Genomic DNA, 16,237 nt, shown 5'->3' with positions numbered 1-16,237 from the left:
AACTACTCTTCGGTATGGTCTTTCAAAGAGATGTGCATCCACCTTACAGTAATTTCATTTGGACCACATTTCCCTAATTTGCTCATGAGAATGTCATGGGGGACTATGTCAAAAGCTTTACTAAAATCAAAACATATCACATTGACTGCTTCCCCCACATCCACTAGGCTATTATCACTGTCAAAGAAGGAAATTAGGTTGGTTTGGCATGATTTGTTCTTGAAAAATCCATTCTGGCTATTCCTTATAACCCTATTATCCTCCAGGTGCTTACAAATGGATTGTTTCATAATTTGGTCCAGTATTTTTCCAGGAATTCGAATTAGGCTATGTGATAAATGAAGCGGCAGGGGGTGCTCCCTGGACACCCAGCCAGCCCATTAGCTATAAAATCCCTGTTAGCAACTGTTCTCTACTTGCTTTACCTGTAAAGGATTAAAAAAAAAAAGCCCATAGATAAAAAGAAGGGAGTGGGCACCTGACCAAAAAAGCCAATGGGAAGGCTAGAACATTTTAAAATAGAAACAAGACTCCCCTTTTGTCTTTTGTTCTCCGGAGAGTGGAGAAACAGAGTAGCAATCTGCAAGCAGCTTTAAAACAAGGTATGAAGAAGCATTAATTCAGATCTCAAACCTCCTTATCTGAAACCCCAGCTATGTAAGTAAATCAGGGAATGTTTAGAAAGACACGATTAGGGTTATTTCTTTTATTTCTTACGGGCTTGTGGACTCCTTTGTGCTAACCCCAGGTGCTTTTGTTTTGTCCGTAACCTTTAAGCTGAACCTTAGGAGAGCTATCTTGATGCTTAATTTTTGTAATTGTTTTTTTTTTTGTTAAAGATTTAGCAAAAAGCCTAAGTTTCAAAATGTAGTGTGTGTGTGTGTGTGTGTGTGTGTAGGGGGGAGGGGGAGGTTAGTAAAATTTACCTTTTTTAAGAACAGGATTGGATTTTTGTGTCCCTAAGAAGTTTGTACATATGTTGTTTAATTAGCTGGTGGCAACAGCTGATTTCCTTTGTTTTTTTATTCTCAGCTTTTCCCGAGATGGGGGTGAAAGGGCTTGAGGATACCCCACAGGAAGGAATTCTCAAGTGTGGATATTTCTAGGGCTCCGTCTACTACAAAAATGGGTCATATTTAAAAATGTTACTAATGTATTTTAAACATTGATGTAGACAGAAATAAAATACCTTAAAGATGTTAAACCAATGTTTAAACATTTTAATTATAACGTGTTTGCTAACATTTTAAAAATACAACCTATTTTTCCAGTCTAGACAGGGCTTAATAAGCACTGGCCTCTGGGAAACCAGCAGATATTCTTCAACCTCAGCAGAGTCTCCGAAAAACATTAAGTTACAGAGTTTAAAGGGGAAAAAAAGGGACATTATGGAATCCAGGCCTTCCCTGAGTCCTCTGCCAAACTTACTGCCTCAGTCATGTATTATTCTTAGTATATTAATGGAACTGGAGCTGCACTTTTCCATTGATTCACTATTCTGTTTTGCAAATCTTTCTAAGCAGTCCAATGTAGATATGCAGCTTTTCAAAATAAATTGACTTAGTGTTGCCTTCCTCTGTTTGTCTATATTTAGAGAAAAAAGCATGTGCATTAGTTGATTACTAAAATGTATTCATTCTATATGCTTTTGTTCCCTTATGAGTATTGTTAATACGATATATAACCTTCCATTCTATTGATCACCATTCAAACTCCATCCCAGATTGGTAATAAATTTTGCTGCCAAGCTAATTTTTTGTCAATTTGTGTGTGAAAGAAATCAAATGTCAACCCAATCATAGAGGACATATGTCTATATAATAAAAAAACCACAACTGGCACCCTTGAAAGCAGTCTCAGGAGATAAGCCAAGAATTAAATGAACATGGAAAATAAGCTAGCCTTCCAGACTTCAGGTAGATTCCATCAGTTTGACAAGCTATACTGGTATTATAGTGTGGTGTACTAACTGGTAGTATAGTGTGGCAGTACTAACATTGTACTGCCACTGTTCATCATGCATTAGCTCTCTACATGAATAAGAGACAGTCTTCAGAGATGTCTATCCAGCACTTTTCACAGGGACAAAATTATAAAAGACTAAAATTAAGAACAATACATTTGCGTAACTTGAACACAGGAGTTCTGGGAGTCCTTATATAAAAGTCACTGCCAGGCATAATGCCCTACAGAAGTGTTATTTCTGATAAGGGTTTTGTAGTGTGATATATATTTTGACTTGCTGGCTCTGCATCATTTACATAGTATTGCCTTCCAAAAGGTAACCTTTTAAAATGCTGTCTCAGTGGATGGCATTCATTGTCCCTACTCCCCATGGTATTTGTCAGTCCATCTATGTATAAACTGAACAATAATAGAATCACAGAAATGTAGGGCTGGAAAGGACTTTTAGTAATTATGAAAGAATTAAAGTCTGCTATTCTCTCATATAATTGTTTGTGCAGATCCTCATTGTAGGAGTTGTGAGCCATGCCCTTGTGATCCTGAAAACCATTCTAAACCAGTTTAGTCATTAGAGGGTGCATAGGAATTAGGCAGTAGCTACCATTCTAAAAGGCCTGTTTCTGTAAACATCTTGAGCTGCTCTTTCTTTCATCTAAACCATCTCAAACTTCAAGAGAAGTAGGGAAGAATGAAGGTTTAGTGTCGATTTTCAGAGGCACTATATTCAGAGAACTCTAATTACTGGGTTAATACATATTTTTCCTTTCTTCCTCATGCAATTGTCTCTAAGAGACACCCACATTAACAAAAAGTAGAACTCTAGAGGGTGAGAGCTGAATGGTTAACTAAATACAAACTGAAGTAGTGCCCTCCTGAAACAAGCATGTAATGGAGTTCTATCTATTCAGGTACTCTTATAGTTCTAGAGTAAAAAAAATACTGTCGGTTATATGTGTGAATTAAATACTGAAAGGCAGCCGTACTAACTTCAGTTAGGTACATTACACAGATAAACTATGGAGATGTCTGCTACCGTGGTGGAAAGGGACTTAAAGGTATTTCTGGTGTTGAACTCTTATCTTCTCATAACAGGCCTGGATACTGAGTTTTAGCCATTTGGACTCTCTGAACAGATCACTTTCCCTTTGGACTTTTCCTCAAAGAATGAATGAATGGGGAAATGAGCATCTGAAAGTTTTTGGGTCCTTCTAAACAGTAACTCCAGGCTCCAGACACACAGTTTATGCACTCTAATCTCCCCAAGGATGCTATGAGGCTTTGTGAAAACAAATTAAAAGTACATAGTTTGATATAGATGAAACTCATATCTGATGCAGAAATTGGATGGAGACAGATCACTTCCTATGTTTGTGAAATGATGCAGAAGAATGGGACAAGGGAAAGAGCATGTGCATGGACTGGGAATGGGCTCTCTACTGAGATATCAAAACCGCTACTTTCTAGAGGATGAAGCAGTCCTGGAGAACCTGGAAATGAAGATATTTTCTCTTTGTGCTGTACCCCTTTAAGTTAACAAGCAGAATGAGGCCACTTTTTTTTTTTTGGCTGTACAGACGACACTCCTGCTGGGTGTTTCCATGCGATACTGGGTATAGTTTCTATGATACCTGAAGGAAGTTGTCTTCGCCTAATAGTAAGATGAAATCCCTCTAAAAATTGAGCTGCTCTGGTTTCCTTCAGTCTCCTCAAGAGACTTACTGCTGAGCAGTTGGACCTTTGAAAAGGCAGAGGAGCAGCATTTCCCAAAGCATGGGGTGTAGACAGACTCAGCTGTTCTCTCTCAGCTTTCATTAAAAATATTAGCCAGCTGTTACTGTTATGAAGAAAAACTTCAAAACTTCAAGCGTAACCTATGCAGCAATGTCTGAGTTTGCAGAGAGCCTAAAACAACAGTTCTGAATTGTGAACTCATAATAAAAAGCATAAATTCTTTCTTAAAGTGCAAACCAAAACACAACTTTAAATATGGAGCTGGCAACTGGTGCCTCCATGAGTATTGTCAGTTAATAAGGATTGATGGTATGGCATGGCATCCATCTAGGAAATAAGATCCTCCTCATGACATATCCCCTCCTTGATGTTCTCAAACAGGTTACTGAAGGCAATAATCCAGGAGGGCCCAGAATACATTACAATCATCCCATGATGCCTATAACGCAACAGCTTGTATTGCTGTCTAAATCCTTACCATAAGACCTTAAAGCTAGACTACTTTAAATGGTTTTAGGATTGCAGAGCCCATCACACTAATTCCCACAGTGTGGATCTAAAAGTTAATATATTATATTCTGAGAACTTCAGTTACTGATGAAGAAATATTCCTTTTAAGATGTTGCAGACTGTTAAATTTTTAAACGTAACCTGCAGCCATAACATATTTATAGCTTTAATATTGTGTATTAAAACTTCTTTTGCTTGTTTTTCATTTAGAAGCCCACATCATCTAATTTTCTCTTACCTTCACTTTGGTATATTTTCCCCAAACCCCATCTTGTTTGTACCTGAATATCAAGTAACTGTATGACAGTTTAGGACAACTAATCATGTACTTTCTAGTGGGTATTATATATTTTAAAGAAAATAAAGTAATATACAACATAGGTATTACCTGATTTTTGAAATTGTTAGGTTGTAAATTTGAATATATTGTATTATTTCATCTAAAAGGCGATCAGTCATGGAATCAAAATCAGCAAAGGTATCATTCTGTAGAAAGGAAAAATAATTATGTATGATCCAAATACAGTGAGTTATTTTACATTCAGTATAAATTCTTATTAATCAAATATATAACATATAAAAACATGTATACTAACTTTGATATCAGAACACAACATTGCAGCACCCCCCTGGGTAGGGTGGAATAAACTGTCTGTACATCATTTTATGATAAGTACTGTGCTCTAAAGAGCACCAAAACTAATATTAACAGTACCTCTAATCTAACCTCTATCACATATGCAAAGTTCTCATCAGCTAGACAGAAAAAAGACAAACCACATATCCCAGATTAAGCCACACTGTATCTGAAATGATAATATGAGGCAATTTACTGTATGCAACAGTAGAATTTACTGTATGCACCTCTCTCTTATTTCAAGTGTGAAAAAATGGCCCTGATTTCAATCTGGGGTGGCTTCTCTACACTGAGATCAAATGAGTTTTTTCATCTTAAATCCATTAATGACTGGCTATCTGAAGTACATCTAGAACATTTATTGTAATTGGATAAAAATCATATAAAAACGTCAGCTATACTTTTTTCAAGCAAAAGTCATTTGAAAACTATTTTAAACAAAACCAAAGATATTTAAGATTGCTAATTGCTACTGATTTATCATCATAATACCAATATTGCAATGCAATGACCAAAAAAAAAAAAAAGCATAAAAAAGGAAAGGCTGACTATTTTGTGGTTCTCAGATTCTGTTCCATGAACCATTAGCTCTTCTTTCTTCCCACCCTGTGTTTCACTCCTGTCAGTTAAGATGGGAAAAAATTAGGGGTGTTCTAGTCTTAATTGGTTATTATGCTGAGAAGAAGAGAGGATTCCAGATTATATTACTATACCTCTGAATGCTCTGTAGAGTTATATTAATTTATATAATATGTATAAATTATAATATATATATTTAGCAAGGTCATGCCAGTTTGTACAACTGCTTTAAGGTATCTCTACACTACGAAATTAGGTCGAATTTATAGAAGTCGGTTTTGTAGAAAGCGTTTTTATATAGTCGATTGTGCTCTAAGTGCATTAATTTGGCAGAGTGCTTCCACAGTACCAAGGCTAGCGTCGACTTCAGGAATGTTGCACTGTGGGTAGCTATCCCACAGTTCCTGCAGTCTCCGCCGCACATTGCAATTCTGGGTTGAGATCCCAATGCCTAATGGGGCAAAAACATTGTTGCGGGTGGTTCTGGGTACATGTTGTCAGGCCCTCCCTCCCTCCGTGAAAGCAATGGCAGACAATTGTTTCACGCCTTTTTTCCTGAATTATATGTGCAGACGCCATACCAAGGCAAGCATGGAGCCCGCTCAGCTCACTGTCATCGTACGTCTCCTGGATTCTGGCAGACGCGGTTCTGCATTGCTGTACAGCAGCAACCCATTGCCTTGTGTCAGCAGACGGTGCAATAGGCCTGATAGCCATTGTCGTCATGTCCAAGGTGCTCCTGGCTGCCTCGGTAAGGTCGGTCAGGAGCGCCTGGGCAGACGTGTGCAGGGACTAAAATAGGAGTGACTCGACCAGGTCATTCTCTTTAGTCCTGCCAGCAGTCCTATTGTACCGTCTTATGGCGAGCAGCCAGGAGATGAGGATGGCTAGCAATCCTACTGTACCATCTGCTGCCAGCCAAAGATGTAAAAGATAGATGGAGTGGATCAAAACAAGAAATACACCAGATTTGTTTTGTATTCATTTGCTCCCCCTCCCTACCTCCATGAAATCAACGGCCGACAATTGTTTTGGTGAGGTCTGTCAGGGGCACCTTAAAAAGTTTAATGGAGATTCAGTCCTGCCTGAAATCCTGGGGGGAGGGATAGCTCAGTGGGTTGAGCACTGGGTTGAGCATTGGCCTGCTAAACCTAGGGTTTTGAGTTCAATCCTTGAGGGGGCCATTCTGTGTGACAGTTGTTTTTGTTTCTCCTTGATGTAAAGCCACCCCCTTTGTTGATTTTAATTCCCTGTAAGCCAACCCTGTAAGCCATGTCGTCAGTCACCCCTCCCTCTGTCAGAGCAACGGCAGACAATTGTTCCACGCCTTTTTTCTGTGCAGCCACCATACCACGGCAAGCATGGAGCCCGCTCAGATCTCTTTGGCAATTAGGAGCACATTAAACAACACACGCATTATCCAGCAGTATATACAGCACCAGAACCTGGCAAAGCGAAACCGGGCAAGTAGGCAACGTCAACGCGGTGACAAGAGTGATGAGGACATGGACACAGACTTCTCTAAAAAGCACGGGCCCTGGCAATGTGGGCATCATGGTGCTAATGCGGCAGGTTCATGCTGTGGAATGCCAATTCTGGGCCCGGGAAACAAGCACAGAGTGGTGGGACCGCATAGTGTTGCGGGTCTGGGATGATTCCCAGTGGCTGTGAAACTTGCGCATGCGTAAGGGCACTTTCATGGAACTTTGTGACTTGCTTTCCCCTGCCCTGAAGCGCAAGAATACCAAGATGAGAGCAGTCCTCACAGTTGAGAAGTGAGTGGCAATAGCCCTGTGGAAGCTTGCAATGCCAGACAGCTACCAGTCAGTCGGGAATCAATTTGGAGTGGGCAAATCTACTGTGGGGCCTGCTGTGATGCAAGTAGCCAACGCTATCACTGAGCTGCTGATATCAAGGGTAGTGATTTTGGGAAATGTGCAGGTCATAGTGGATGGCTTTGCTGTAATGGGATTCCCTAACTGTGGTGGGGCCATAGACGGAACCCATATCCCTATCTTGGCACCGGAGCACTAAGCCGGCGAGTACATAAAGCGCAAGGGGTACTTTTCAATAGTGCTGCAAGCACTGGTGGATCACAAGGGATGTTTCACCAACATCAACATGGGATGGCCGGGAAAGGTACATGACACTCGCATCTTCAGGAACTCTGGTCTGATTCAAAAGCTGCAGGAAGGAACTTTCTTCCCAGACCAGAAAATAACCGTTGGGGATATTGAAATGCATATAGTTATCCTTGGGGACCCAGCCTACCCCTCATGAAGCCATACACAGGCAGCCTGGACAGTAGTCAGGAGCTGTTCAACTACAGGCTGAGCAAGTGCAGAATGGTGGTAGAATGTGCATTTGGGCATCGAAAAGCACACTGCTGCAGTTTACTGACTCAGTTAGACCTCAGTGAAACCAATATTCCCACTGTTATTACTGCTTGCTGTGCGCTCCACAACATCTGTTAGAGTAAGGGGGAGACGTTGATGGTGGGGTGGGAGGTTGAGGCAAATCGCCTGGCCGCTGGTTACGAGCAGCCAGACACCAGGGCTGTTAGAAGAGCACAGGAGGGTGCGGTGCGCATCAGAGAAGCTTTGAAAACCAGTTTCATGACCGGCCAGGCTATGGTGTGAAAGTTCTGTTTGTTTCTCCTTGATGAATCCCCCCACCCCCTTGTCACTCTACTTCCCTGTAAGCTAACCACCCTCCCCACCTCCCTTTGATCACCGTTTGCAGAGGCAATAAAGTCATTGTTGCTTCACATTTATGCATTCTTTATTAATTCATCACACAAATAGGGGGATAACTGCCAAGGTAGCCCGGGAGGGGTGGTGGAGGAGAGAAGCACCAGGAGGAGTGGTGGAGGAGGGAAGGACAAGGCCACACAGAACTTTAAATGTTGAAAACTTTAAAACTTATTGAATGCTAGCCTTCTGTTGCTTGGGCAATCCTCTGGGGTGGAGTGGTTGGGTGGCCGGAGGCCCCCACACCACGATCTTGGGCGTCTGGGGGAGGAGGTTATGGAACTTGGGGAGGAGGGCGGTTGGTTACACAGAGGCTGTGCTCCTGCTGCCTTTCCTGCAGCTGAACCATACGCTGGAGCATATTAGTTTGATTCCCCAGCAGCCTCAGCATTGAATCCTGCCTCTTCTCATCACGCTGCAGTCACCTTTCAGCTTCAGCCCTCTCTTCAGCCTGCCACTTACTCTCTTCAGCCCACCACCTCTCCTCCCGGTCATTTTGTGCTTTCCTGCACTCTGACATTGTCTGCCTCCATGCATTCGTCTGTGCTCTGTCAGTGTGGGAGGACAGCATGAGCTCAGAGAACATTTCATCATTTTTTTCGCCTTCTAATCTTCGCTAGTCTCTGTGATCCTTGAAACATGCAGCTGGCGGAGAAAAAAAAAAGGGACTGTGGTATTTAAAAAGACACATTTTATAAAACAATGGGTACACTCTTTCACGGTAAACCTTGCTGTAAAGGTTTTACATAGCACATGTGCTTTCATTACAAGGTCGCATTTTACTTCCCCCCACCACCGCTCCCCTCTCCCCTCTCCCCTCCCCGTGGCTAACAGTGGGGAACATTTCTGTTCAGCCACAGGCGAACAGCCCAGCAGGAACAGACGATCTCTGAATGTCCCCTTAAGAAAAGCACCCTTTTTCAACCAGGTGACCATGAATGATATCACTCTCCTGAGGATAACACAAAGAGACAAAAAACGGATGTTGTTTGAACGCCAGCAAACATATACTGCAATGCTTTGTTCTGCAATGATTCCTTACTATGTGCTACTGGCCTGGCGTGGTAAAGTGTCCTACCATGGTGGACGGAATAGGGCTGCCCTCCCCAGAAACCTTTTCCAAAGGCTTTGGGAGTACATCCAGGAGAGCTTTATGGAGATGTTCCTGGAGGATTTCCTCTCCATCCCCAGACACATTAACAGACTTTTCCAGTAGCTGTACTGGCCGTGAATGCCAGGGCAAATTAATCATTAAACATGCTTGCTTTTAAACCATGTATACTATTTAAAAAGGTACACTCACCAGAGGTCCCTTCTCTGCCTGGCAGGTCTGGGAGGCAGCCTTGGGTCGGTTCGGGGGGTACTGGCTCCAGGTCCAGGGTGAGAAACAGTTCCTGGCTGTCGGGAAAACTGGTTTCTCCGCTTGCTTGTTGTGAGCTATTTACAACCTCTTCATCATCTTCCTCATCCCCAAAACCTGCTTCCGTGTTGCCTCCATCTCCATTGAAAGAGTCAAACAACACGGTTGGGGTAGTGGTGGCTGAACCCCCTAAAATGGCATGCAGTTCATCATAGAAGCGTCATGTTTTGGGCTCTGACCCGGAGCGGCTGTTTGCCTCTCTGGTTTTCTGGTAGGCTTGCCTCAGCTCCATAAGTTTCACGCCACACTGCTTCGGGTCCCTGTTATGGCCTCTGTCCTTCATGCCCTTGGAGATTTTGACATTGGCATTTTGAAAACTGGAACGGAGTTCTGATAGCACGGATTCCTCTCCCCATAGAGCGATCAGATCCCGTACCTCCTGTTCGGTCCATGCTTGAGTTCTTTTGCGATTCTGGGACTCCACCATGGTCAGCTCTGCTGATGAGCTCTGCACTCACCTGCAGCTTGCCATGCTGGCCAAACAGGAAATCAAATTCAAAAGTTCGCAGGCCTTTTCCTGTCTACCTGGCCAGTGCATCCTAGTTGAGAGTGCTGTCCAGAGCAGTCACAATGGAGCACTCTGGGATAGCTCCCAGAGGCCAGTACCGTCTAATTGCATCCACAGTACCCCAAATTTGACCCGGCAACGCCGATTTCTGCGCTAATTCCCTTGTTGGAGGGGGTGGAGTAAGGAAATCGATTTTAAGAGCCCTTTAAGTCGAAAAAAGGGCTGCATCGTGTGGACGGGTGCAGGGTTAAATCGATTTAATGCTGTTAAATTCAACCTCAACTCCTAGTGTAAACCAGGGCTTAGTGTATAATAAAATTAAACCTCAGATTCTGCAAAGGGATTCACTTGCATCGACCATTTTATGACTATTTAGTCTCCCCAATTATAATCGTTATCTAAAACGGCTAAGCAGTCTGCCTCCACGCATGTCTATATGGATACTTCTGCAGGATCAGGGTCTAAATTCATTACAATACAATAATAATGGTAACTAAGAAAACATTTTTTAAAAATGTATACAATTTAATTTGTTGTATGAAAATCCTTTTGTTGTTTACAAATACCTGGTTCCTCTCAGACATAAGAAAATCTATTCGTCCGCCTGGTAGTCCAAGCTCAATATAAGTCTTCACTAATCTTAGATCTGCACTATTACCTTAAAACAAACAAACAAAAAAGGTTAAAAGGCTTGCTATGACAGAAGTGATTTTGCTATTTAACAAGGTAAATATACTAATTTAGAAACAAGACAGACAAAATGGACAGACAGACAATTGCAGCACTGGCATTCCCCAGAAAACTAATACACATTTTATATTTTACCATATCAAAATTAAAACTAATTAAGATCTCTGATGCTGTAGTAGCAAAATCAAACACTATGATAGAATCACAATCTACAGAAATGACACCAAGCTCACAGCCATTTTAGAAAACCCAGGACTTATGTAGTTAAGTTTTGGTGACTATGTGTATAATATTTTACATTCACTGGATGTTAAGGCAAAAAGTACAACTAAGTATTAACTAATTTTGATAAAATTCAGTGAAATGAACTCAGACTGGGGGAGGAGTAAAGAAGGATTAGAGAATTTGAGGGATGGGAGAGAGGAGTAAGGGACCAGTTAGAAGCAGCACTACATAAGGATTAGTAAAGTAGAAAGGCAAAATGGATTATAAAAAAATAGGTTACTGACCTGTTCAGTAACTGTTGTTCTTCAAGAAGTGTTGTACACATCCATTCCACTCTTGGTATCTGCGTGCCCTGCTGCTGGAAATGTTTTTTCTCTGTGGTACCCTTTGGGTGACTCGAGAGTCTCTGCTGCTGTGCATCACTGTGTACACATATAAAGGTCAGAGCTGTCCCCAGGCCCCACTAGTTTCTTTTTGCTGGAACTTCAATGTAGAGGGTAGGAGGGCAGTTTGTGGAATGGTATGTGTAACACATCTCGAAGAACAACAGTTATTGAACAGGTTAATATCTTTTTTCTTCTCTGAGTCATTGAACATGTGCATTCCACTCTTGGTGACTCATAAGCCATGAAACTCTGAGTCTATTTCAATAAAGATTGTAGAACTTGTCCAACTCTACCATTGTCGCTAGTCCTAACAACAGTATAATGAGATGCAAATGTGTGGACTGAGGATGAATTTGCTGCTCTACAAATGTCCACAACTGGAACATGTGCTAGAAAAAGGCACTGAGGCCGATTGTGATCTCACTGAATGACCTGTGGCTGGGTTACATTAGCCAGGTCATAGCACATGCATATACAGGAGGCTATCCAGGAAGGAATTTTCTGAGTGGAGGTTGATTGTAGCTGTGGCAGAGAAAATAAAAGGACAAACAGTTGGGAGGACTTCTGTCCAGGTAGAATGCCATAGCTCTTCTGATGTCCAGAGGGTGCATACATTCCTCTTCCCTATTCGAATGTGGCTGTGGGCAGAATACAGGTAAGCACATTGGCTGGTTGATATGGAAAGAGGACACCACCTTTGTAACAAACCTCAGATGAGGATGCAGGTAAACCTTGTCCTTAAAGAAGATCATATAGAGATCATTAAGGCATGCAGCTGTTCTACTCTTCTGGTTGAGGTGATGGCAACCAAAAATGCCACCTTCATTGACAGAAGTAGTAGAAAGTAAGTAGCAAATGGCTCAGATGGGGACCCATAAATCTTGACAACACAAAGTTTAGATCTCCTGGGAGAATGGGGTCTTGCACCTGATGAAACAATTTGACTAGACCTTTCAAAAACCTTATGGACATATCATTAGAAAAGAAAACAGATCAGTTATCCATTTTAGGATGGAGAGTTGAAATAGCTGCCAGATGTACCTTGATAGAAAAGTAACAGCTTAACCTTGGTGGTTTCAGGTCCAATAAGTAATCTAGTATGTGTTAAATGGAAGAATGGGAAGGTGATACTTTGTAATGGAGAGACCTGTTGGAAAAACATCTCCACTTAGAGAGGCAAGTAGTCCAAGTAAAAGGCTTTCTACAATTTAGCCGGATCTCTTGAACTTCTTTTGAGAAGGATTGCTCTCTAATGTCTAGCAATGGAGCATTTTATACAATTAAATTGAGAGACTGCAAGATCAGGTGGAGTATGTGACTATGATTTTGGGAGAGTGATGGGGCGACCGCCACACACTGGCCTGTAAGGGGTTAATGGAGCCCTAGGGAGCCAATAGGAGAGGGGCTGCGATGAGCAGCCAACCAGGGCCTGGTAGGCCCATATGAAAAGAGCTGGAGGGCAGGACAGGTGCAGTTAGTTGCTCCCTGGAGCTTGAGGCGGGAAAACAGGCTGCCTTGCAGGAGGAAGAAAGTTAGCACCTTGGATAGAGAAGTGTTGGGTAGGATCAGGAAAGAGAGACACCTCCTGGCTGACTGCTAAGACTGTCATGCTGAGATCCTGGGATAAGGGCGGAGAAGGTGCTGGGGCAGCAGGGATGTGGCCCAGGGAGGGGAAGCTGGAGGGTACACAGCATGTGGCTGCCATCTACAGGGTCCCTGGGCTGGAACCCGGAGTAGTAAGCAGGCCCAGGTCCTCCCCTCATCCCCACTGAGGAAGTGGCTGGACACTTGAACTCCAGTACATTCCCCCAGAAGAGGGGGAGCACAGAGTGTTGCACAGTTGGAGGGCTGTGTCCTGAAGAGGATGCCACGGTTCTTGGGAACGACATGGGTCTAGGCAGTGAGACATCACAAGAAGGCGGTGCATTGGCTAGCAGAACTAATCCCCGGGACAGCCAGCAGGAAGCGCCCTCCATCACAGGGAGATTAGGTCTAAGTATAAAGGAAGTAAGAGTGGAGATTTCACTGATGTATCTGGAAATATCTGGACAAAGATACCACTCATGGTAACTCAAACTATCTGCTCAGGTAATCTGCCACATCATTTTGGACCCCCAGTAGGTAAGAAGCTTCCAGATCAATCAAATTGGCAATGCAGTGCTCCCAAAGCAGAGATGCCTCAACAGAGTGGAGACAAATGGGCTCCTCTCTGCTCGTTGAGGTAAGACATTGCCAATGTGCTGTCTGTAAGGACTAACAGGCCATTTCCCTTGATCTGGAGCAGGAAAACTTGGCACGCAAATCTGACAGCTTTCAGACATGGAAGTGTAAAGTTAAATCCTCTGCAAACGATAGACCCATGATTCTGTAGAGAATCCAGACGGGCCCCCAACCCAAGGGCAGATGTGTCTGACACTAATGTGAGCATTGGTTGCAGATGGGCTAAGGGAACACCCATATGTACACTGGTGGACAAGTCCAGCCAGTCAAGGGAGGAAGGGACATGAGAGGGTATCCTCACCACTGTGTCTAAATTGAGACAGCTCAGTGAGTAGACTGAGACTAGCCAACCCTGAAGAATTCTGAGGGGCAGTCTGGTGTATTGAACCATGTACGTCCCAGAAGCCTCCAACAGTTTCGTGCTTTTGTGATTTGTTGAGCTTTGAGATCTATAATAATTGATCAAATTGCCTGATACTTTGATTTCAGAAGAAAAGCTCTGGCTTGATTCAAGTCTAGTACAGCCCCCATAAACTCTGTTTTCTGAACTGGGGAGAGGAAACTTCTCTGCATTGACTAGCAATCCTAAAGCAGTGAATGTTCACTAGATCAGAGATGCACTGAACCACACCTGCAGTCTGGATCAGCCCTTGACAACCAGTTATTCAGACAGGGATAAACTTGGACTCCTGATCTTCTGAGGAAGGCAGCTACTACTGCAATAACTTTTGTAAAGACCTTGAGAGTTGCTGACAGATCAAATGGTAGTACAGTGAACTGATTATTTTGATTCACCAGAAATCTGAGGTACTTCCTGTGAGCTTGGTTGGCTGTCACATGGAATTAAGTATCTTTTAAGTCAAGGGCAGCATACCAGTCTCCAGGGTCCAGGAAAGGGACAAAAGAAGCTAGAGTGACCTTGCAAAACTTTATCTTTAAGAATTTGTTGGGTTGACGCAGGTCTAAAATTGATCTGAATCCCCCATTCCTTTCAGGATCAGGAAACGGGAAATAAAACTCCTTCCCTCTGTGGCAGAATGGAACCTCCTCTATGACCCCCAACTGAAGGAGAGATTGTACCTCCTAAAGGAGGAGCTCCCTGTGAGAGTGGTACCTGAGGAGGGGAAGGGAGGGATAGACATAAATTGAATGGTATATCCCACTTCCACAGTGCTCAAAGACCCACTGGTCCAAAGTAATTCAGGACCAAGCACTGTGGAAGTGGGACTGTTTGCAAATGTAGCAGGGACAGGGTCTGGAAATATGGGGTCCCCAACTGGCCCATAAAACTTGCTGCTGGCACTTACCAGATATCTAGAAAGGCCCAGAGCTGGAGCTGAAGCAGCAGGAGGGTGAGGCCTGCGCCTATAGCCTCTGGACTTCTCTGAAAGGACAAGATGAGGATGTGGAGTGGGAAAGTGGTGCATCTACTGAGGATGATAGTACTTTCTGATTGGGGCAAGCATGTACAAACCCATGGACTTCAAAGTGTCCCTTCAGTCCTTAAGCCCATGGAGCTTCCTGTCTGTCTGATCTGAGAACAAAGAAGGACCCTCAAGAGGCACATCCTAAATAGTATTCTGCATGTCACAGAAGAGACCAAAAAACTGTAACCATGAGGCTCTCCGAATGGCAACCTCAGAAGCCATGGTCCTAGCCGCTGAGTCTGCCACTTTCAGGTCATCCTGCACCAAAGTTCTCATTACTAGTCTGCCCCTGTTCTCCATGGAGCACCATAAATTAAAATCATAATGCCCCAGCAGAGCCTGTTGGTTGGCAATTCAAAGCTACAATTCCCACTCAAAGTAAAACTTCATGCCAAACAAGTTCAGTCTCTTTGCCTCGTTTGATTGGGGAGGGAGGGGGGTGACCCTGATGCGTGCTCTCATTAGCCGCTGTAACAACCAGCAATATTGGAGATGAGTGGGAATAAAAGATAGTCAAATTCTTGGGAGGACACATAGTACTTTTGCTCTGCACGCTTTGAGGTGCAAGACAAAGAAGATGGGGTCTGCCATAGTGTCTTTATAGGCTCTAATATCACCTCATTGATTGGCAGTAGCACACTAGGTGGACCTGTCATTGATAAAATGTCAATCAGGTGATAAGAGGACTCCCTGACCTCCTCCATCTGAATGCCCAAGTCTAAAGCCACACTCTTTAACAATTCCTGGTAGGTCTTGTAATCATCAGGAAGGTGTGAAATTGCCTGCAAGGAAAGAAACTTCTCCAGAGAGGATGAGCATGAAGCCAAGACTGGAAGTAGCTGAACTTCCACAGGCTGCTCCTCTGCTTCCTAAGCACCTCTTCTTGACACTCAGTACTGGGCCCGAACATTTGAGATGGAGCAGCTTGGTGAAAAGACTAACCCACCTGGATTAGGGCACAGAGTAGGCTCGACAAGAAGAGGATGTAGAAGGAAGGGTTCTAAAATGGCCATTGATAAGGGGCCAAACTCCATTGACCTCCTGGCCATGTTCCCAGTAGCTCCCACTGTGGGGTCATGAAGGAATGTGGAGAAGGAGAATCTAGGTGGGGACCGGTAGATCCTGCTCTGAGGCTGAGAGATATAAGATGCCACTTCTGAGTCAGATGAAGAGGAATTCCCCTTCCTCC

General features: G+C 43.3%; 1 protein-coding gene across 8 annotated transcripts in view; it reads right to left on the bottom strand.

The window, feature by feature from the left end:
- FAM135A (family with sequence similarity 135 member A) overlaps positions 1-16,237 on the bottom strand; it is a 124,870-nt gene that overhangs the window by 12,770 nt on the left and 95,863 nt on the right. For 7 of the 8 annotated variants that reach the window (XM_038395139.2, XM_043510446.1, XM_038395142.2 and 4 more), the window contains 2 exons: positions 10,667-10,758; positions 4,595-4,692 (listed from right to left, as the gene is read on the bottom strand). In XM_038395139.2, coding sequence (XP_038251067.1) covers positions 4,595-4,692; positions 10,667-10,758 — 190 coding nt within the window. Of the gene's footprint in view, positions 1-4,594; positions 4,693-10,666; positions 10,759-16,237 lie in introns of those variants that run through there. The other variant, XM_043510447.1, reaches the window with a different exon arrangement.

The sequence above is a fragment of the Dermochelys coriacea genome, chromosome 3 (genome assembly GCF_009764565.3).
Source record: "Dermochelys coriacea isolate rDerCor1 chromosome 3, rDerCor1.pri.v4, whole genome shotgun sequence".
In the NCBI taxonomy this organism is placed as follows: Eukaryota; Metazoa; Chordata; order Testudines; family Dermochelyidae; genus Dermochelys; species Dermochelys coriacea.
Note: the sequence above shows the minus strand (reverse complement) of the source record. Positions and strands in the feature narration are given on the sequence as shown.